The sequence below is a fragment of the Protopterus annectens genome, chromosome 8.part0 (genome assembly GCF_019279795.1).
Source record: "Protopterus annectens isolate FY-2018-M chromosome 8.part0, PAN1.0, whole genome shotgun sequence".
NCBI classification, from domain to species: domain Eukaryota; kingdom Metazoa; phylum Chordata; order Ceratodontiformes; family Protopteridae; genus Protopterus; species Protopterus annectens.
In genome coordinates, this window is record NC_056741.1 from 1,961,505,023 (window position 1) to 1,961,529,036 (window position 24,014).

The window sequence follows — 24,014 nt, forward strand, 5'->3', positions numbered from 1 at the left end:
GTTTATGGTTTTGGAACAGATAAGGAAGGACATACAAGGGAAGGTTCTGGATAAACATCTTAAGACAGAAGAATTAAGATGGCAAATTAGACTGGAAGCCATGGCTCCACCAGGCTTAAATGAAGGATGTTCAATAGCCCCTATTTAGAAAATGAAAAATTACATTACATAATTGTTTTTTGAATTTTGCTATTGTATGAAACTATTTAGTATAAACTCATACATAAATTTTTAGAGATGTCATGTGATTTTAGGATGGTTTTAATTGGTTTGAGTATAAAATTGGTGACTGGATTTTGTGAATTGTTTTGATGAAGTTCCGATAGTGTGGAATGAAAGTGCTAAACCTTACTATACTGTGGCTCATTACATTTGTATTTTATTCAATATACACTCAAGTAGTCTGGCTAGTTTGCTTTTATCAGTTTGTGTAATTTGGTCATGGTTTCAGTTCTAATTCATGTTTGTTTATGCCAGGTTGTTTTTGGGCATTGTAGAATGGATAATCCAGTTAACATGGGAGAATGTATGATGCTCATCCAGCAAATGGGAGAAGAGTCACACTGCTGTGGTCATTTAAATCATGATACCAATTCACGTCTTCCTTTGATGGAAAATGGGGTCTGCCATACTACCACTCAGCAAAATCATGCTTCCTTGGGCATTACATCTTCAGTTTTGCCTAATTTTAAATTCTTAGAATGGAAAAACAACAAATTCAACATAACAATGGATGGAGAACCAGTAGTGTCATCTGCAGCTTCACCTTTGACTTTATCTGACCAGTTATGTTTTGAACAGCAACTGCAATGTTTCAAAACATTGTATATTGAGTTAAAGGCAATACCCAGGGGGCTAAGAATATGGTGGTATGCAAATGGTGCACTGAAAAACCTGAATTATTGTCTGAGCTACATGATTTGTTCAGTTCCACCAGTTTGGATATTATGCGTTTAATAGTTAAGCACAACTTGGAATTGAACAAATTCTCATAGTTTGGATGACTTGAATGCCTCTATAAAGAATGACTTGTTTAATAATTATGAGACTAACTATTCTAGCATATTTGGCAAAGTGGATACCTTGTGCAATAGAATACTAAGGAAAACTGAGAAATTGAGGAGAGATGTAAATGAATTTCAACAAGCTCATGTCTATCCTAATCCACCGGGTTACCATGGGAACTAGAGAGCTTCAGCCAATCAAAATAGCACTGACAAGCTTGCAACTTCTCAACTGATAAGTACGCCCTCTGACAGCGTTTCTACCCCTTTAGGCCAGCAAACTGTGAGGAGATTAGAGCGGATCCAATCACAGCAACAACAGGATTATCCTACATCGAGGAAAAAAGGAATATATATATCTGAGTCAGAGGCAGAGAACCAAATAGTCCCACAGGAAGAACCAACATTGGAAATGAATGATTCAAACAGTTTGGCAGGTACTGAGTATTTAGAATTAAATATAGTGTACAACACAGTTCAGGACTTTCAAATTTACAACTATTCAACCAATAATTTAACAGCGGCTCATGCCAATTTGTTTTCTAATGGCCTTACTTTTGTACCAGCCAGAAGAATTGATGTTACCACCGCAATAATTGACTTAAAGATGTTCCTTAGGAAATCAAATTTAATGTTGTGGTTTAATAATGACAACAGAGCCAAAGCAGAATGGTTCCATCGTCCAAGTGTCTTTAATCCACCCACACAACAAATATTACAGATTTATGCAAGAATATGTGAAATACAAATTAGGGACATTCTTAATGGAAAATATAAAGTGCCTTTTTTTAATCTAACAATGAAACTTGTTTGTTGAAAGATTTGTAGAAGATGAAAACATAAGGGTTATGAAACCCAACAAAGGTTTGGCAGTGATGAACCAAGTTGATTATGTTAATATTATGAATAGTCTACTCATGGAAGACACTTATGCAATTACATCACTTAATGAAATTAATATAGCATATTCTAAGATTGAGGTTTTATTATTTGATTTATTATTGGATGGTCTATTGGATAAAAAGGAGTATGAATATATGCTAAATGATAAACCAGCGGTGGCAAATATTTTTGTTATCCCAAACATGCATAAGAGCACTAACCAGCCCCCCTTTAGACCAATTGTTGATGCAAAAAGGTCAAAGATTTGTTTCATAGCAATTTTTTTGGATATAGCATCTAAAAACAATGTCCTAAAGGTAGACCAAATTTGTAAGGACTCATGGCATTTTTTGTATTTAGTCAACAGCTTAGATTTCAACCTGCATGCATTTTTTGTTACCACTGATGTAAACAATTTTTCAGTTATTCCACATGAGGTGGGTTTACAATGCCATGAACAGTTGTTAAAGGGTGGGTAGTTTAGTTTAGGAGATTGTTTTGAAGAATAATTTGTTCTTTGAAGGACAGTTTTTAAACAGGTTACAGGGGTGGCCATAGGCATGGCTTGTGCCCCTATATTTGCCAATTTAGTTATGGCTGAATGGGAACAGCAACATATAATGAAGAGTGTATATGTGAATTGCTGGTCATTATACACCCATTTTTTGGACGACATATTTATTTTATGGACAGACACCGAAGAGAAACTTAAGGAATTTTTAACATATGTTAACAATACAGTTAGTTGATTTCTTAACCTTCTCCTATAGTTATGATTTATGTAAGATAACCTTTTTGTATGTGGTACTAAGTAAAGATTTAGAAAATGGGCGTTGTGTGTCAACAATTTACCGTAAGCCTACCTTCTCCAATAACTACTTGCATTATTGAGTTGGCATCCTCAACAGAAAAAATCTGTAGTAAAGGGCCAGCTGGTTAGGCTGGTGAGAATGATTTCTGATGATAATACCTTTTACACTGAGTCTGACCAAGTACTGGAAATGTTTAAATGGAGAGGGTATCCGGAAGTTTTTTTTTTTTGAGGGAAATACAAACTGAGGTTACAACTAAAAGAAAGTTTGGTATTATATCTCAGATTTTTAAAAATAATATTGATGCATGTAGCAACCAGAGAACTATGAATAATTATGAGGAATCTGGGAAACCTTTTTTTCATCATGACCTATTCCTTGGATTACACTGGTATAGTGAAGGTATTAAATAAAAATTGGAGGTTGTTTACAGTTGATTCCTTGTATTTATATAAAATATGAGTCTAGTCCCAAAATAGTATACAGAAAGGACAGGTCTTTAAAGCAGACGTTGAAGTACAGTTTTGTACCTACCATAAATGTAGATGTTCTTGTGCTCATACAGCTGCAGTCATAACAGATGGGTTATCCTGCCATCAGGCGGGTCCTCGGTCAGCCGAATTCCAAAGTCTAGGTCCAGCGTCAGTTGTCGTTGCTTCTTCCCTGACGTCAGTGCGGCAGGGGTATAAAAGAGGCAGCCGACGCCATTTTCTTCAGATTTTCTTGCCCCAGGTGTCAGGTGCCCCCAGAAGGAAGGCAAACATAATGTTATGCAAAGATGCAATGTTGATAAATCAAAAATCAGTAGCTGCAAGCAAATACACCATAAAAGAATACCCCAAAAAGGTTATATGAAAAGTGTTTGTCATAAGGCCTGTCCTAAGAGGGGATGGAGGGAGGGAAACCTAGACTGCAGCTGTATGAGCACTCAAACATCTACATTTATGGTAGGTACAAAACTGTACTATGTTCATCGTGCATACAGCTGCAGTCATAACAGATGGGTAGAATCCCAAAGCTAAGTAAGGGTGGTAGGCACTAAGTGAAACTAGGAGGTGCTAGGATGCCCTGCAGGACTGCTGTGGCAAAGCCCGCTCTAGATTTTGAGTATAGTGGGAGGTGATAGTGCTTGGAGAAAGTGTGCACTGAATTCCAGGTGGCTGCTTCCAAAATGTCCTTGGTAGGGACCCTCCTGAGGAAGGCTGCAGAGGTAGCTGTGGCTCTGGAGTGGGATCTGATGCATGCAGGCACAGTTTTTCCATGAAATGAGTAACAAAAGCGTATGCAGTGGGCTATCCATTTTGAAATTGTCTGTTTGGAAATAGCCTTTCCCTGAGCACCTACAGCATAGGACACAGAGTTGCTCAGATTTCCTGAATGGCTTTGTTCTGTCCAAGTAGTAACAAAGTTGTCTGTGAATGTCCAAGGAACGTAGTAGTCTTTCCCCTTTGTTTTGTGGATTAGGATAAAAGGTGGGTAAGTGGATAGTCTGATTCAAAGCTACACTGGATACTACCTTTGGCATAAAGGTAGGATTGGTTCGTAAGGAAACTCTGTCCTGATGGAAAATGATGAATGGTTGCACAGCCATGAGGGCCTGTAGCTCTGAAACCCTGCGTGCTGAGGTGATAGCCAGAAGAAAGGCTGTTTTCCATGACAAGTACTGTAACTCTGTTGAAGAAGCTGGCTCGAAGGGAGGAAGGGTCAGCTTTTCCAATACGTAGTTGAGGTCCCAAGCAGGGACTGGGTTTTAAATTATTTGCCCCTCTGAGGAACTGCCTTAAGAGAGGGTGAGAGAATAATGGAGGATCTGTGTTGTATTGTGCAGAAATGGCTGAAGCGTGGATCTTGATGGAGGAGAAGGAAAGTCCATTGTTTAACATCTCAGCTAGGTACTGTAAAATTTGAGGTATATTTATTACCCAAGGATTCTGTCCCTTCTTTTGATTCCAGGCACAAAATCATTTCCATTTGGCGGAGTAGGCCTTTCTAGTAGAAGGTCTTCTGGCCTCCAAGATGACATCCTGCACCTCCTTGGAGAGGAGAAACTGTTGGGAAATCAAGGAATTCTCCATGCAGCTAGATTTAGAGTTTTGAGATGGCTGTGAAGAGTTTTGTAGTTGTGCTGGGACAACAGAAGAGGGACTAGAGGTAGGATCCATGGTGGGGAATGTGTTGTGCTGGGACAACAGAAGAGGGACTAGAGGTAGGATCCATGGTGGGGAATGTGTCAGGCTCCTCAGGAGCGGATACCAGTGTTGTCTTGGCCAGTCTGGACTGATGAGAATAATTTTCGGCCTCTCTGCTCTGGCTTTTAATAGAACTTTGGGCAGCAGAGGAAGAGGCGGGAAGGCATAGACTGTCAAGGTTGCCCAATTGAAGGAAAGTGCATCCACTTTCCAGGCCTATGGATGATAGGTCCGTGAACAAAATTTTTTCAACTGGCAATTTCTGCGGGTAGCAAAGAGATCTATGTCTGGCTGTCCCCATGCCTGAGTTATCTTTGCGAAAAGTTGAGGATGCAACTTCCATTCATGTGGATCGGTCATATTTCTGCTTAGGTTGTCTGTCAGTGTGTTTTCCTTCCCTGGCAGGAATTATGCCTGCAGCTGAATTTGCAATTCCAGTGCTGTGTTTCATAGGGTCATGGCTTGCCTGCACAGGGGGTATGAATGAGTTCCCCCCTGTTTATGTACCACATCACTGTGGTGTTGTCTGTCCTTATCAATAGCTGGCCTGGATGCAGTAGGTCTTTGAAGGTCATAATAGCCTTTAGCACGGCTAGCATTTCCTTTTGGTTGATGTGAAGGTGCTTCTCTTTTCGGGTCCATTTTCCCTGAATGCACTGATCTGTCATGTGTGCTCCCCAGGCGTAGTCTGAGGCATCTGTTGTGATGATTTGAGTTGCTTGAGGTACACAGAAAAGAAGACCTGTGTTTCTTTGGCAAGCTTGAGTCCACCACAAAAATTCCTTTTGAAGGCATGGAATGACTGGGATAATTATTTCCAAGCTGTGGCTGTGATGAGACCATAAGCTTTTCAGGTACCATTGACGTTTCCTCATATGCAGCTTTGCACATGGGATTAGTAGGATGTAAGATGCCATGAATCCCAGAGCCTGCAGGATTTTCCTTGCAGTTAGCCTGGTGTAAGTTGCCATTTTTCTGAAGTATTGAGACAGTTGCCCTTGCTGGTCTGGCGTGAGGTAGGCCATCTGGGTGGCTGTATCCAAGCTGGCACCCAGGAAAATTATTTGTTGAGAGAGTATTAGTTTTGATTTCTTTTTGTTGACTGTGTATCCCAGGAAGTTTAACAGTTTTATTACAAACGCCAGGTGCTGCAGTAGTATGTCCTTGCTGTCCACTTGGATCAGGCAGTCCAGATATGGGTAGATTTGTATCCCTTGTAGTCTGCAGAAGGTGATTACTGATGCCAGGCATTTCGTAAACACTCTGGGCGCAGTAGATAAGCCAAAGGGCAATGCAGAGAATTGGTAATGGGTTGAACCTGCAAGAAATCTGAGGTATCTTCTGCAATCTTGTCTGATAGGGACATGCAGGTATGCCTCCTTGAGGTCCAATGCAGCCAAGACTCCTTGCCCAGCATGGGAAGAAGCTGCTATAATGTGAGCATCTTGAATTTTGGCACCTGTAGATATGTGTTTAGGATGGATAGGTCTAAGATAGGTCTCCAATCTTTGTCTTTCCTCGGTAGCAAGAATAGTCTGGAATAAAACCCTTGACCTTGTTCTTTTGCAGGTACCTCTTGAATTGCTTTCATGTCCATGAGAGCTGAAACTTGTTTTTGTGCCTCTGCCCTTTGATTTTGTGGCAGGTTTGGCATGCCTCTCATTTTTAGAAGGGTGTGAAAGTGGAACCTGTAGCCTCTGTCTATAATGTCCAGAATCCATTTGTCTTTTGTAACAATATGCCAATTTTTGTTAATAATGTCAATTTTCCTACAGGTGCTGCCATTAAAGCTTTGCTTGGCAGGTGTAGGGGGAAGTCATTGTGTCTGTTTTCTAAAAGACTGTGATCTATCTTCTCCACCTCTTGGGGTTGGTGCTTGCCACTGTCTGGCTATGAAGGATCCTTGAGGTTGCCCTCTGCCCCTTGGGTGCCTGTATCTGCCCCTTTGAGTTCTGTCCGTGGCTGGAAAGGACCAATTTTTTGAAGGCCAGTTTCTGCTGAAACGTGGAGGCTGTACCTGCAGGAAATCTTTCACTGTTTGCATTGATTTCGCTTTTTCCTCCATTTTCTTTAGCACCTCCTCAGCTTTAACACCAAACAATACATCTTTTTGAAGAGGTGCATCTAATAATTTAGCTTTGACATGATGTGGTAAGGCTGTTGCTCTTTGTTGCCAAGCATGCCTACGTGATAACAGACCCCATAACAGCAGCCTCTGGCCACGAGGGCCTCTAAAGCATCAAAACCACACTGGCAAGGTGCATAAGTTTACCCACTTGCTCTGCAATCTCATGCAACAAATCCTGCAACTCTCTTTAAATCTGGTTGTGTCATCTTGCTTTTCAAAGCAGAGATATCAAAAACTGTTGGATACTTTAACATATGGAATTGACAGTTTAATGCCCTCATGGTTAAAGTGGTTTAGGTGTACACCTTTACCCCACCTTTCTAAAGCTCTGGGAATCCTCTCTCTCTCTGAAGGTAAATGGATTTTGTGCAGTAGAGGCCTTAATTCCCTTGGGACCCTGTGAAGTTGTTTCCTGGGTCAGCAGTATGGCTTTATATAGAACTGGTGAGAATCAGGAACCCGGTAATACCTGTCTGGTTTAACAGGAGCTGGAGGCAAAAGAATCAGGATTAAGGTCCGCTTCTGCAGTACACATCATCCAAGCAGCATCTAAAACAGGAGGGATAGCCAGAGGCCTATGCTGGGGAGAAAGCAGAAGAAATTCTGAGCCTTTTCTTGAATCCAAGTAATCTTGGCCTTCCCAGTGAAAGTGTTCCTCAATGTATGCAGGGTTTCCCAAAAGAGAAGTCCCTGGGCTGAGGGAATAGACTCTGCACTCTCGAGTTCTTCGAATGGAGAATAGGCATGTAATCCTGGTTCTCAGATAGTTCTGGAGGTAACAGAAGCTCGCTGATCTGAGGAAGGGTAGTCTTCCCTAATCTGGGCCTTTTGTCAGAGTGTTGAGAACCCTGATAAGAGTAATCCAAATCCTCAGCCATTTTAAGCATCTGTTTTTAGGCATGGTGCCTTGAGAGGTAAATCTGAGGAACCCGTGTTTTTGGGTTTTCATGGCTATTGCTTTAGATTTGTAGTGAAGGCTTTAATAGAGAAGGAGGAAGGCCTGGAAGACCCCTTCAGAAATGGTGGCAGGGCCTGTTCAAATTCTGAGTTTCCCGCCAGGAGTGGTCCGCCAGGATCTGTAGATTAGGATTAAATGAGGAGCCTCCATGCACCTCGGGTACTGAAGACCCGTAATGCATTGTCATCGGTAATTAGGGGCTGTGTAGGCACCTTAGCTGGAGTACCGAGAACCGGTAGTTGGCCTTTAGCGTGGTTTCAGTAGGTGGTGAGGACCTCGTGAAGGTCGGTTCTCATTCCTTTGTGTTTTTGCTCAAAACTGGAGTCGGAGTATCCGATGACATAATATAATTACATTTTTGCCAAAAAGTGAAGGGCTTAACCGAACCACGCTTTAATAGTAACGCTTATTGAATCTAGCACAAAAACGCAGGCCGAGACGCCGTCAGGTCTGGGCCTAAGCAAGGTATACAGAAAGAGTGCGGGAAATCCTTATGCGTATTTGCTTCCCACATGAAATGCAATTATTAACTTTGTCTGACATCGGTCCGAGGTAAGAAAAAGTTTCCAACGGGTAATGAAGCTTCTAAGAAGACTTCGCTGAAATACTTTCAGAAATCTCTTGGTGGAGATGGTCGACTGGCACTTTGCAAACTGCTTCTGCTTCGGGCACCCGCTGTGGCAAGAAAGACTGAAGAGTAATGGCGCCGGCCGCCTCGTTTTATACCCCCTGCCGCGACTGGACGCCAGGAAGAAGCGACAACCGACGCCGGACCTAGACTTTGAATTCGGTCTAACTGAGGAGACCCGCATTCTGGACGGCAGGATAACCCATCTGTTATGACTGCAGCTCTATGCACGATGAACATCAAAAAATATTACAAAACTTTATCTAGTAAGCCAGGCACTTATGTGGGTGTTATACACATTGTCACGACATTATTGTGCATGAAGGTTTTAATATTTGAGGTAAAGAATATAAGATCAAGGGGCATTATTATTATTGTACCTCTATAAAATGTAAACAATTTTTCAGTTATTCCACAGGAGGTGGGTTTACAATGCCATGAACAACAGTTGTTAAAGGGTGGGTAGTTTAGTTTAAATAGGGTGTATACTTTGGTCACCCTGATGGAGATTGTTTTGAAGAATAATTTTTTTGTTCTTTGAAGGACAGTTTTTAAACAGGTTACAGTGGTGGCCATAGGCACGGCTTGCGCCCCTATATTTGCCAATTTAGTTATGGCTGAATGGGAAGAGCAACATATAATGAAGAGCGTATATGTGAATTGCTGGTCATTATACACCCGTTTTTTGGACAACATATTTATTTTATGGACAGCCACCGAAGAGAAACTTAAGGAATTTTTAACATATGTTAACAATACAGTTAGTTGATTTCTTAACCTTCTCCTATAGTTATGATTTATGTAAGATAGCCTTTTTGTATGTGGTACTAAGTAAAGATTTAGAAAATGGGCGTTGTGTGTCAACAATTTACAGTATGCCTACCTTCTCCAATAACTACTTGCATTATTGAGTTGGCATCCTCAACAGAAAAAAATCTGTAGTAAAGGGCCAGCTGGTTAGGCTGGTGAGGATGATTTCTGATGATAATACCTTTTACACTGAGTCTGACCAAGTATTGGAAATGTTTAAATGGAGAGGGTATCCGGAAGTTTTTTTTTGAGGGAAATACAAACTGAGGTTACAACTAAAAGAAAGTTTGGTATTATATCTCAGATTTTTAAAAATATTGATGTATGTAGCAACCAGAGAACTACGAATAATTATGAGGAATCTGGGAAACCTTTTTTTCATCATGACCTATTCCTTGGATTACACTGGTATAGTGGAGGTATTAAATAAAAATTGGAGGTTGTTTACAGTTGATTCCTTGTATTTATATAAAATATGAGTCTAGTCCCAAAATAGTATACAGAAAGGACAGGTCTTTAAAGCAGACGTTGGAGAACAAAAAATATTACAAAACTTTATCTAGTAAGCCAGGCACTTATAAATGTGGGCGTTGTACACATTGTCATGACATTATTGTGCATGAAGGTTTTAATATTTGAGGTAAAGAATATAAGATCAAGGGGCATTATTATTATTGTACCTCTATAAATGTACATTTGGCCCAGTGTTAACAATGCCCTGCTTATGTGAGAAAGACATTGAGGTAGTTAAAGGACCGCATTTATGAACACAAAAATGACACTAAGAACAAAAAAACTATCAGTGCATTGTATAAGCATATTTCAGTGCATCCAACTCATCATATTGGGTTTATGGTTATAGAACAGATGAGGAAGGATATGCAAGGGGAAGGTTCTGGATGAACATCTTAACATAAAAGAAGATGGCAAATCAGACTGGAAGCTTACGGCTCCACCAGGCTTAAATGAAGGATGTTCAATAGCCTCCATTTTGAAAATGAAAAATTACGTTACATAATTGTTTTTTGAATTTTTGCTATTATATGAAACTAGTATAAACTTGTACATAAATTTTTAGAGAGTTCATGTGATTTTAGGATGGTTTGAGTATAAAATTGGTGACTGAATTGTGTGAATTGTTTTGATGAAGTTCCAATAGTGTGGAATGAAAGAGCTAAACCTTACTGTACTGTGGCTCATTAAATTAGTATTTTATTCAATATACGCTCGAGTAGTCTGGCTAGTTTGTTTTTCTTATCAGTTTGAATAATTTGGTCATGCCTCCACCATGTTGCCGATTCAAAGGATCAGATGAATGACCCGTTGGAATGGGCGGTGTGTGTGATGGAACATCTGGTGGGTGGGGGATGACATCCTCATGGGTGTAGGTCACCTGCTGTTAGCAAACGGGATTGTGTCTGATCATGATCCAAAAGTGGCAGTACTTCCACTGCTCCATCAGTGGTCAGGCTGTCCACACCCAGACATGGCAGGCCATGGGTTCATGGTCCTGGGTGTCTTCATGAGGGGGAGCTTGTCCACAGACATCAGTCACATTCATGTAGTAGCAGTTCATCTGACTGTGGAAGTGCCAGTGCAACTCCTGGTAGAGCCAGTTCTTGTGGTCGGGTACGACAACTATGAACTGCCACCTCTGCCATGCACAGCTCACACCTGTCCAATATACTAAGATGTAAAGCTAGCATAGAGCTTGGCTGTGTTCATGCAGACACACACCAGTTTCACCTGGAGGACCCATATAGACATAATGCAGCAGTTACATAGTTCAGCAGTGAAGCTTAAAACTCTTTGTCTCCCTGACCATTTGTCTGCCTACATCTATTACTCACACACACTCACTGACCGTTTGTCAGCCTAGGCTTCCTGGCCCCCCCCCCAACACACACACATACACACAAAACACCCTGTGCAAGTGGTAACTATGCCATATCCTTTTCTATCTTTTGCATTCAGGAATACATAAGCTTTGTATTGGGTGCTCAGGGTGCATAGCTGACTTAGTGATTAGTATATCTGCATTTGTGATGTTGAATTAATAACTGTAACTTTGACTTATATTGGTGTTAAAATGTTAACTGATAGGATCAAATGTTTCCATCTTTATTGTTAATGATCATGAGGGATGTGAAGTCTGAAACTGAAATGTGTATCATTACTTTCTAACTTCTCTAATGATTTTCCAGTACAAACGTATGGTGCTAAACTGAGGGCGTGCAGTGACCATCACTACTATAGAGAAGTATGACTGTGTGAATCTTTGATGCTTGAGGCCAAGTCTCTGCTGTCACATGTTAAGGTCATTTCTGAACAATTCCCCCACCTTTTACTTTCTTACACTACCAAGTAACCTGCAAGGATATGCCAGTAATTTATATTATTACACAATACACTCCAGGTTCAACACTTACCTTGTAAATCCAGCACTTGCAACAGTTTTTTGTTCAGGGCTGACTCTCTCTGACGCAAGCAGAGCACAGCCATTACATGGGCAGGTAAACGCTGTGAGCATTGCCTAGCATCAATGCTACTATATGTATGTGCATAGGAGAAAGGGTTTTAGGTCCCTAGGTGGCGAGTGAGTGTACTATATGTTGTCGCTTAGCCAATGCAAGGACATATTGAGCATGCCTACATCTGCTTATACACACAGCAACTGCTGGCTCCTCCTCAGACTCCTCATTTGTATGTGGCTGTGGTGACCTTGCCATTCATGGTGGGATGTGTACCCCTCCCCCTTGTTGATCCCACTGAAGCGGTTTTCTCAGGATGATGCTGTTTAGCATGGCACATACTGTAAATATTTCAGTACATGTACCTGGACTGAACTGCAGGGCTCCCTAAATACATCTAGGCACCAGAACCATGACCTCAGCAGCACAAACCCATGCTCTAGGACATTTCTGGTTTCAGCTCATTCCTCATTATGGCATTCTTCAGCAGGTGTATGACGTGCCTCATTATGGCATTCTTCAGCAGGTGTGTGCGCATTTCTGATGGGCATTAAATCAGCCATGGTTCTAGTGCATAATCTGCATCCCCTAGTAAATGACCATGTGGGATATCCCCCCTAGTGAACACCTGATACAATTGGGAGGTGTAATAGATATGCGAGTTGCGGTAACTGCCTGGGTTGCCAGCACACAACTTCAAGATTCCCTTGGCATTACACATGAGTTGTCAGCTAATGGAGTGAACCCCCTTTCTATTAATGTACAGCCTTCCCTGTTCCCCAGGTAGAGCCTTAATTTCTGCATGTGTAACCTATGGCACCCAGTACTTCAGGGTAGTGTGCTACAGGGTAGAACTCCTGCATATTTCTGTCCCTATCCTCAGGAGTACGGGGAAAATATAAGTGGTCACTAACATGTTGGAGCATAGTATTCAGGAAATGGAGTATCATGGATGCTGATGCCTGTGATACCCACAGCATGCCCCCTTGTTGGTTTCTGAAAGGTACCTGTAGCTAAAATTCTAATTGCTACACATACCTTTGTCTCCACTGGGATGGATTCCCCTCAGTTCGCCCTGGCTCTGAGTCGAAAATGACAGAGGATGCATAGTTCCTGTAGTGTGTCTCTATCCACACTGTAGCACTCTACAATTTCCACATCATGTAGATTGTGATGTCTGAAAACTCTTCTTCTGGACCTAGTAGTAGTAGCAGCAGCAACATAGACTTCAGCCTGTTGCACATACACATGGATTTAAGCAGTAGCAGCCTCTAACATTCCTTCTATGTACACTCCTTTCAGTGGCTGTATTCCAATAGATTAGGAATTCACAGGGAAAAAACAGCACCGAGTCTACATGGTTGCTTTATAGCTTGTTGAATAGCTCTTCCATCTTGGATTAGTTGATTAGAATATAATTCAGTTGCTTAAGCTGTAATTTGCAAGCCACAGTGTTTACCTTGTTTGTGCAGCAGTGCACGGCTCTACACACCATGTAGAGCTGCTTACTGAATCCAAAACATTGCACTACCGTATGCACATCACGATGTAAATGGACTGTCTAGGCCTTACAGACTACATTAGAATGAGATTTTTTTATGGAGAAGTGTATTTTAAAAGTATGCCCTTCTTATCAATAAACACTTGGCAGTCTTTCTTAATGTAAGAATTTTCTGCAACAAAAAATGCTGAAGAAAAACAGTCATAATAAAGTAAATGAATCAGAATATCTTTTGAGTCAGATTATGTTTTCATTTTTCCTATACAGAACATTACTTTTTAATAAGGAATTCAATTGCCAAGGAAAGAATGAAAGATATTTCACTGGACCGCATGTTTGATCTGCAATATTTTAAATAAGTAATCTGTTTTTGTATGATAAATCAATAAAAAGAAACAGAGACACTGACTACATTCATTCATGTGAAAATGCACGTAAAATGAGAGATTGATGGTTGTTGACCTCAAACAGGCACCATGGATGAAGACTTCTAACCCGTGACTTTGGCTCCACAAACAGTCCTATGACTTGTTGAATACATATTTGTTGACTCAACATTGAGCACTGGCTGTAGATCACTGTTCATGTGGCATCCGGACCCCATGCACAAAATGGGAAAAAGAGGGTTGATGCAGATTCAGAGTCAGCATTCTTTAGCCCAGTCAAGCAAACACAGAACTCTGTACACAGAGCTGTGAATTACATTTTCCTGTGTACTGCCATGCCCTCTCTCTCTAGTGGTGATGGTGACTCTGAAGTTAAAGGTTATTTTGCTACACATACATACATACAGGTGCCTGATCATGGCACTATCCAATCAGGTTTCATGCAGATCTATATAACAAAGTCTATGAACGTAGATATGGCAAGCAATCCTACAACCAGCTCAGTACTACTATATAAAGAAAAGCAATGGAAGATACAACATCCAGCTAAATTGTTATGCAAATATTCAGTTCATTTCTTCATACAGGTTTAGACAATGTTACATAATAAGTGTTAGTCTTACAAGTGTAAGAAAACTGCATTAGAAACTGAAGTGTTATGCTGACATTTCCATACCTTTCCAACATAAAACAAGTGTTAACTGAAATATCTATATGAAACTCATGAAACCACTGACTTACTTGGGTAGGCTTGTAGTCTGAAGCTTATCCCAGTCAATGCTAAAAATTAAATAGAACAAACAGAATATATTAATGTTGTTTATGGAAAAAAAATAGTCAGTTAAATACTATTGGCTTAAAATGTTAATAAATAAAATAGAAAACATTAATTTTGGCCAAGGAAACAAATTTTTTTTAGAGACTTATCCATTTTAAAATTGTTGATATTGATAAGCAATGCCCCAAACTGCAACACTATGTGCAGTCTAGTCAGCATGGTAGTGTAGATTCATAGCTTTGCAAAACAAAAATTATTAAGAAATAGGCAGCATAACAGAACCTTGCTGAGCATCAGATTTTTTTAGAAAGATATGTACCGCTGACATAGTATGTCAGATCTGGGTAAAAGACGGCAAGTAATCATAGTTAATCAATTTACTATGCAAGTTATGTTACTGACCTATTATCACAGTAAAATAAAAATCAATATTTCCCTGTGTATTTGTTTTAAATTTTAGGACAGTCTGTCAGATAAAAAGTAAATAAAATAAAAATTAGAAAACAGCGATCCTTGATAACAAAGGATTAACCAATTTGTTAACATGCTCAGGAAATTTATCTATTGCATTTATTACTGGAATAGTACTAATGGGCAAAGCAGATGCCACTTTTCAGTGGTGGCCCAGAAAGAAAAGCTCCACAGTAGTTAAAAATCAGGTGAAATCTCAAAGCAGTATAGCTGATGAAATGTACTAAACCATAACCTTGGCTATATATGAAGAAACGTAGCAAACCAAAACCCTAGCTACCTCACGTCTATCAGAAGACTTTGCCAAGGATAGGAAAGTGGCATTTATAATGTCGTTTTCCCAGGAAAAGTGTTATTCAGGCCAGAGGTCAATGCTTAGATGAACATGGAAGAGGGTAAGACACTTATAGCTGTCATCCAACCCCTCCTCAATGTACATTTTCTAAAACATAAAGGAAGCCTGAATAAATGTGGTTTAGGCATGGCAACAGCCACAAAAACAGCAATCGGGGAAAAAGGCCAACAATCAAGGTAATTCCTAGGTAGCCCATGGATCCCAGTGCAGGAGTGTAGCTACAGTTTGCTTATGAGTAGTCAACATCAGTCTTCTAGGTTCATAGGTGTTTACTAGGCTAACAACCTCAAGGGCCTTTTTTTAAGCCTAGCCATGTATCCCAAATCTCCAACAAGTTCTGATACCCTTGATAAGTGTAAGCATGGGCCTGGGAGATGAACCATTTACAGGTTACCTGACTGCATTAGAGACACAGGTGCCAAACCAGGGATGAATTTTCATTTTCCCATCCAATTGTCCAAGATGTTCTTGAATTGGGTTAGGGAGGAACTCTGCTTCACATGGATGGGGAGCCTGTTCCACAGATGGGGTAGTCTCTGGGATATATACTCTCTCTCCAACAGGTCCTATTTATATAACAGGCAAGGTTTAAGTCTTTAGAATGGTTAATTCTGGTACTGTTTGTTTTGAGGATATGCAGGAGGTCCATCAGAGTGGGGTCTGACAATGCTCTGTATGCCAGGCATAGACCTCTCCTGAAAAGCCTGTAGGAGACAGACTACAGGGATAGGGCCTTGAGGCAGTCTGCATAGGACTTATTACATATGCCCTATATTATTTTTAGTGAGGAACCTCTGTGGAGTGGACGTTCCAGTTGTTGGATATGCTTGGTTGGTACATACCAAAGGGGGCACTGTAATCAATGACAGGTCTGGTGAATGCCAAATATAGTGGAACAATGAGTTCCTTGGACTTAGATGCCATACATTTCTTTATAAGTTGTGCAACACAGAATGCTTTCCTCATCACTGTAGACAAGATGATCAAAGGCTAGATTACTATATGTGTGTTTCCCTAAGTCCCTAACTACTGAGTTAACTCTAAGGGGCGTGCTGTCAATATGACAGTTACCAGGCCAGGGATGGATGACTTCCCAAAGGATACTATTATGCATTTTTAGGCATTTAGTTTTAGTCCATGGCTCTGGCACTAGTTGTTTGTCTGTGTCAGCCCCTCCTGGAGAATATTTGTGTTTGTGTAATTCAATGACAATTCCTAATTTGCAATCATCTGCAAATTTTGTCAACCAAAGACCACTGACACTGGCCTTGACTTCTCAGAAGTAAATGCCAAAAATAATGGTCCAAGGACTGATCCCCGAGGGACTCCACTAGTGACTGGCCTGTTTGTAGAAGTAAACTCCAATTCTAACTTCCTGGGTCCTGTCTGTGAACCTGTTGGCTATCCACCGGGTGACATATGGGTTTGTACCCAACCTCCTGAGGTTTTCAATAATGCCCGATTGGGGTATTGTGACAAATGCCTTGCCCAGGTCAAGGTAGGCAGTGGGAATGATTTTGCCCTCATCCATTGCTTTGATGACCTTCTCAAAGAAGTCCATCCAGTTGAGTAGGCATGATCTGCCCTTGATGAAACCAAACTGGGTTGGGTCCAGTGTCTGGAGGTTTACTACATCTTTTTTGAACATCTCCATTATAATTCTTTCCATGGCTTTACATATATGACTAGTGAGACTTTTGGGTCTGTAGTTTCCAGGGTGTGTAGATGGCCCACCTTTCTGAGGAAGGATGACTGTTGCCTTTCTCCATTCATGAGGCATGAAGCCTGCTTGGAGGCTACAGTTAAATATTAATTCCAGAGGCCCTGATAGGTCATGTTTCATGCTATTTAGAAGGTATCCTGGGATATTGTCTGGGCCCATTGATGCAGTGTTCTTGTTCTTAGAGAGAGCATTAAAGACCTGTTCCATAGTGATAGTAGGGGAAGTCATATTTGATGATATTTCCTGAGGGAAGGTTGAGGGGGAGAGGAGTAAAACTGGAGTTAAATTTATCAGCCAGAAGGTTTGCTATATCTTCTGGATAAGTATAGGTGGCTCCATTTACAATGAGATCCACACACAATTGTGTATTGCTTTTGAGGATGAGGACATAGCTAAAGAATACTTTGTGATTGTTCTTGACCTGGGAGGCCAAACCTTCCTCAAATTTGGCTTTTTTAGACTTTGTCCTCTGAGTCATGTGTTTAGTTTGATGAGAGTTTTTATCATGCTGGGTGCTGCACCTCCTAATTTTTGCCATGATTTTCTTCCTCCTGTATACATCTTATTGATTTTGTGATTCCACAAGGGTGGCTTGTTTTTTTGAATTAGTTCTGTACTTCTTCCTGGGGGTACAGCTACCTCTATGCAGCTATTAACATGCTTGTACAGGGTTTCTCTGAACAGTTCTGCATAGGCAGAAGTATTCTCAGGTTTACGGGTGCTTGAAATTTTGCCAGGTTCTCATTTAATTGCAGGAGGTTTGCCTTAGAATAGATTCTGAATATTCCCAGTTTAGCTGTGGGTCCAAGTTTTATTTTTACTTCAAAGGAGTCCATTTTGTGGTCTGACCTTACCAGGGAAGGAATTACAGTAGGGGGTGTGCAGCAGTCTCCAATATTAGGGTGGACCAGATCCAATATGGTTGCACCCCTGCTTGGTGTATTGACCATCTGGTCCAGGGAGTTTGTGTTTACAAAATCCAGGAATCTCTGTGCATGTACTTTTCATGTCATAGGATAATAGGAGGTTACTAGGCTATTGGCCCCGAGGCCCTTATTGGCCTAGCCAAGAGGTTAGTCCATGTTTAGACAAATCAGCACCCAATGCAGGGACATGGGTGGAATCCAGGGGTATATTTTCTGTTTCCCATCCAGTTATCTTGGTTGTGCTTAAAAAGGGGTAAAGAGGTACTATGCTTGATGTGGAGAGGGAGTCTATTCCATAGATGAGGGAGTCTCTGGGACACAAATATGTCCCGCCAACAAGTCTCGATGTCACAGACTAGGTTGAAAGTGGAACTTGACTGCTGATATGCAGCAGTCCCACCAAGGTGGGGTCCATGATCACCTTGTATGCCAGACAGAGGTCATCTCTGAGGAGTCTGTATGAAACCGAGAAGAAGGATAGGGCTTTTAGCCTGTGTATGGTAGATGTTTGAGGCCCTGGATTCTCCTGGTGAGGAACCTCTGTGGTCTCTCCAGTTGCTGCATGTGCTTTGCGAGGTATATGCCGAAAGGTGCATTGTACTCAATAATGGGCCTTATAAGGGAAGAATACAGGAATGTTATTGACCTCCTTGCCCTTGGATGAGATGCCCTTACTTATGAAGTGGGCCATGTAGAAGGTCTTCTGTACCACGGAAGGAACATGGTGGTCAATAGTCAGACTGCTATCAACCTGGGTGCCCAAATCGCTCAAGACTTGAGTGCTTAGGACGTTATTAATGTGATAATTTGTGGGGATATTACCCTTCCAAAGGGGATGATAATGCATTTTTGGTATTCAGCTTGAGGCCATGTCTCTGGCACCAGTCATTTGTCTGAGTGAGACCCTCTTGGAAAATTGTCCACATCACTAGAGGAATTGATGACAGCACCCAGCTTGCAGTCATCTGCAAACTTGGTCAGCCATAGCACACTGGTTTTGGCCTGCACCTCAGAAAAGTATATCCCAAATAACAGAGACCACCAAGACTGAACCCTGGGGAATGTTGCTTGTTACTGGTCTACTGCTTGAGGTGGCTTCCCCTATCTTGACTATGTGGGCTCTCTCAGTGATCCAGTTTGTTACCCATCTGGTAACATATGGATTGATGCCTAGTTGAGAGGGTTTATCTATTATGTCAGAGTGGGGAATAGTGTCAAAGGCTTTGGCCAAGTCAAGGTAGGCAGTGTGCACAGTCTTCCCCTCATCCATGACTTTGGTGACTGTCTCAAAGAAGTCGACCAAATTTAACAGATTGAGATCCCCTTTATGAAGCCTACAGGATTCCCAGTTAATAGTGAGGTAATAATGTCACCCATGAATATGGTACTGGGTTGTATGGTTAGTGTTTCTAATAAGTTTAAATACATGGCATGGGTTTCCTGGGTCATAGAGGGGGACATGTAGCTTGCAAGGAAATGGTATTGGATTTTACCTATGGTGATTTGAACAGGGAGCAGCTCAAGTGCATTGTCCTGTTTGACCAGCCTTGAAGTATATTTATTTTTGATGTAAATAGAGACACCTCCACCTTTAGTCCCTGCCTGTGAAGTAGCTGGTCTAAATTTGTGGAAGGCATTACAACCGTGCACTGTTGGTGTACTCTCCATGGCTTTAAACCACGTCTTAGTGACCACACAGACATGAGCATTTTCTAGGGTAAAGAGAGCTTCTAGGGAGTAGAGTTCTTTTGTATAGGCTCCTAGCATTGAGTAGTAATACCTTTAAATTTTTTTTGGTTTTGATTTACTATGTCGGAAGTACTTTCAGTTTGGCATTGCCTAAAAAAGGCACTATGGGGGAAAGAATGTTTTAGCTAATATTCGAAAGCCTAGAGGGGAAGAGGTGCAGATCATCCCTGGCAAAGCAGCATGGTTTGTTGACCATCTCCTCCCATGATGACTAATATTTCACCCCCTTAGAATGACACCAGAAACTAAGCCAATTATTAAAGTCAATCATCTTTTGTTCATATTGTCCTTGAAGGAGGTAAAATGCTGCTCAATGCTACGCTCATACCAGCCTGAGATACATATTCCAAGTGCTCTATGATGTCTCTCTTCATATAGTCTAGGGAGCTATGTTTCAGGGTATTTTCTCCCACATGGATTATGACCGAGTCATATCGGTAATTGTGGTCCAATGACTCAAGTGCATGTGTAATGTGGTAGATCCTAGAGCATAAGCAACGGACCGTAAATTTCTCCTTACTCAGCCTGGTGAGAAGGACATCAGTGTGTCTCATGACACGTCCAATGACTAGAATGTTGGATTGTGTGGTGACTTGCCTTATAGGCTTAGAGGTAGAGGCTCCATGAGATGTAGCTCTATGTGTTGATGTGGGTGTTGTTTTGAAAGAGTGCATTTGGGGCTGCTGAGGGTACTTCTTATGTGTACTTTGCCTAAGAGGTCTTTGTGGTTTAGGAAGGTGACATGCAAGTGCCTCAGTATATGTGCATCTACATGTCTGCTTTGAATAGTGCATGATGGGTGCAGCATGTGTACTACTGACAACCTTACTGACATTAAGAGTACTTTTATGTGAGAGCTTTGCCTCCAGTGACTGTGTACATACATCTCTCACATACCATATCCATTTGTCTGAGAATTAACTGGTTGTCAGTAAACATGAGGCAATTTCTACATTGCCTCAGGATGCCCACATCCACCAAGCCGGTAACAGAGATAGTAGGAAAGTTCCTATCCATGGCAACAGTCCTTTTTTATTGATTAGACTGTTGGAGTGAAAATATCAATCACTGTCAGGAGTATCCAGTTTGCAACTATATGGACAGTGCTTGTCACTGCAAACTAGTCTTGTGTGCAACTAGATATTGGTGAAATTTCAATTGTGCTTTTACAGGAAAAATGTCACTCAAGGTGTCAAAATCTGTTCACAGCACTGCCAAACACTTGAGAGGAAACCAATACATAGACTCTGAAAATTATGACATATTTAGGCAGATAGTCTGAAGTTAGAAACAAATCAAGCAGCACTTACTGAAAACAAAGAACTGACTTGTCAAGAATGATGAAAAGAGGGGAGTTGCATGAATGGCTACTACCTGTCTACTACTAATGCTGGTCTCACCACAGCTTCATTCTGTTGGGATACAATGCTCCTTTGCGTCTTCTCTCACCAGAAGTGAAATGTTAGCACCAATCCCAAGAGGAGAAACAGCCTATTTGGTGATCCACAGTCTTGTCCCAGATGATGCAAGGGTCTGTAGGCTAGTAGCCTTTTTCTGGTAGATGCCTTGAACAGCAACCAGTCCAATCAGGTACGTTAAGCACAGACACTCACTCTCCAAACAGAAACAGTCAGGAATGAATGCACTCTGCTCCTACTCTCACCGTGATTAGAATATAAACACATATTCCAAACTGTCAACTATAAAGCAGTTATTAGGCTTTCTGGTGATCAGCAGTCTCCAGGAAATAATCACTGTACTCCTTCTCTCACCAGGAGAAAACAGAAGCACTAGTCCCAAGATGACTAGAGTGGCAGAATGCAGGCTTTCCAATAACTGGTGGTCTTGCAATAGATGCTTAAAGGTAAGATGAAAAAAATGGTTTATCCTAAACACTGCAGTGTGCACTAAGCAGTTAGATATGAAAGTGAGTAACTTAAGTTTTAGCTGTCTAAAAAATGTTTTAGTGGAGAGCCACTATTTTTAAAAGAGCAAGATAGATTGAAAGGGGCTGGGCACTTTTGTATTCTGATACTATGGAATACAGAAGGATGGCCAATAAATTTATAGTTGAAGGGGAGTGATTTCACAAAATGATAATTTTGTGCTTACTCACACCAGCCAGTAAAAACAGAGAGGAAATGAGATATATGATCAAATTAAAATAAGGGGCAGGCAACTAGAAAGATCATGTTTAAGAGCACAACAGTAACAGGGTAGGAGGGTGAGAAAATTCTGTCTGACTCATAACAGACAGAGCTGTGGTCTCTTTTCAAGTTTTAATATGCAGTTAAAAGCAGGATACATGTAAAATACAGTGTAAAGAAAACACATCACAATATACAAAATAGAAAAAGGCAATAAAGTAATACAAAATACAAGAAATAAAAAGCAAACTAACCTTTCCCTCACAACAAGCTGGCAGGGTGTGTAAGCCTTTCCAGTAAAGCCTTGTTTTTCTGTTCCCTTCTGGGAACAGACATGGGCTATCAGGCCCTCCTCCAGCTTGGAAATCTATAACCAAACACAGGAGACTAAGGACATATACCCACTGTTACAAGATTCCTTGTCCTTCCACATCACTTTTTCAGTCCTCTACCCTGTCAAATATCCTAACCCGTGCCATCTTCCATTTTGAGTTTATTCAGCACCCTGTTATTTAATGATGTCTCAGGTGGATTTGTTGGCAGGAGATTTAACTATTTTAATTCAACTATCTAAACTTGCTCCATCTACTCCTGCCATCCAGTGTCAGCAGAAGGTAACAAATGGCTTCCTGGGTTTGCTTGTTCTATGCAAAATGTTTCCCTGCACCTGAATCCATTGAGAATGATGAACAGGTCAATGTAAGTAACGAATTTATAATTAGGATTAGCAAGACACAAGTGTAAGTTTCAGCACACAGATGAGAGATGAGAGGTTCCATTTCTTCACAGTTGAGGCTGTTTGAGCATAATTTGGTTAAACACAAGAATCTACAGTTGGATAACTGCTATCCAGCTGAGTGCATCTGGGCAAACACAGCCCTAGAGGGGTTACACTGTTGGAAATTTCCAGTCAGGCTAGCTGAAAACTTAATTTTTTCATCAAGGGATTTTGGAATTTTTTGACTGTACAGGTGTTGGGTTAATGAAACTCATTATATATTGGACAATGAACATAACATGCATGTGCTGAATGAAGAAATTAAAACCCTCCATGCTAGTCTTGAGAACTCTGCAATTTCTTTTGTACATCCATGATTACAGTAATATTTTTAAAAAGACTGATGAAGGGGTTGCTTAAAACATGGAATTGAAGCAGAAGCTGAATAGAGATGAGGTAGAATATGAAGAGAAGCAAGAGTAAACAAGACTGGGGTAATTTGTTAACAGGAGTGAACCCAGTAGGGTGGACATTGTTTATACTTCTAATGGTGTGGACAGTTGTGTCAATCCACTGAATGTTGAGCAAGTTAATGACCATGATTTTTCAGAACCTTCCACCATCAGGAGATTGGACAGGCCGGGAAATCCTCCTCCAAACTACTGAGGTGCAGACATCTGCCATCAACATGGGAGAAAAGGGAAAACAAAAACAAAAAAAAAAACCAAGAGCTAGCTGAGAGTACAGCTTAGGTCTCTGCATTTGTTTTCATATTGCATTGGGCAATGACATTTTTTAAAATGACCGTGGGTGTAAAATTTTCAAATTGAGTCATATTTGTATCGATACAGATCATTATTCATCGTTTAAAAAGGGGTTTCTTATGTACTTAACTTTAAGATGGATTTGGGAAAATTGGTGGTTCAATTTATACTTTTTATACCAGGAAAACTGAATTTAAGAATATTTTTTTGGTAACAGTTTGCTTGAAAACCTTGTTATAGGGTTTCAAAGGAAAGGTATTTTTTACTTCCACCAAACCCATTTGTTTCCATTTTTGACAGAATTTGTGAATATCACTTCAGGACCTGTATGTTTAATATGTGCAACTGTGGTGATAGTTTGATGTTTGGCGCAGAACATTTTAAGACAGTTGATGGGTAATAAAAACATCATGGTGATGAAACCAAGTAAGGGTGGTGGAGTGGTAATTTTGGATTACCTAGGTTCCAGCAAAATGTTTGCAATTTTAAATGATGTGAATACATATATTCGAGTACCCAAGAAAGAGATAAATGTTGCCAAAGCTAAACTTGATTGCTGCCTTTTTATTTCAAAAAAAGTGTTTGAATTTGTGAATGTTCCTTACAGAATAACA

The 24,014-nt window shown here is 40.8% G+C and overlaps 1 protein-coding gene across 2 annotated transcripts in view; it reads right to left on the minus strand.

Moving 5' to 3' along the window:
- Positions 1 to 24,014, minus strand: part of LOC122809761 (histo-blood group ABO system transferase-like) — a 1,808,094-nt gene that overhangs the window by 1,305,891 nt on the left and 478,189 nt on the right. For both annotated transcript variants that reach the window (XM_044081487.1, XM_044081486.1), the window contains exon 5: positions 14,511 to 14,549. In XM_044081487.1, the coding sequence (XP_043937422.1) occupies positions 14,511 to 14,549 (39 nt within the window). The remainder of the gene's footprint in view (positions 1 to 14,510; positions 14,550 to 24,014) is intronic.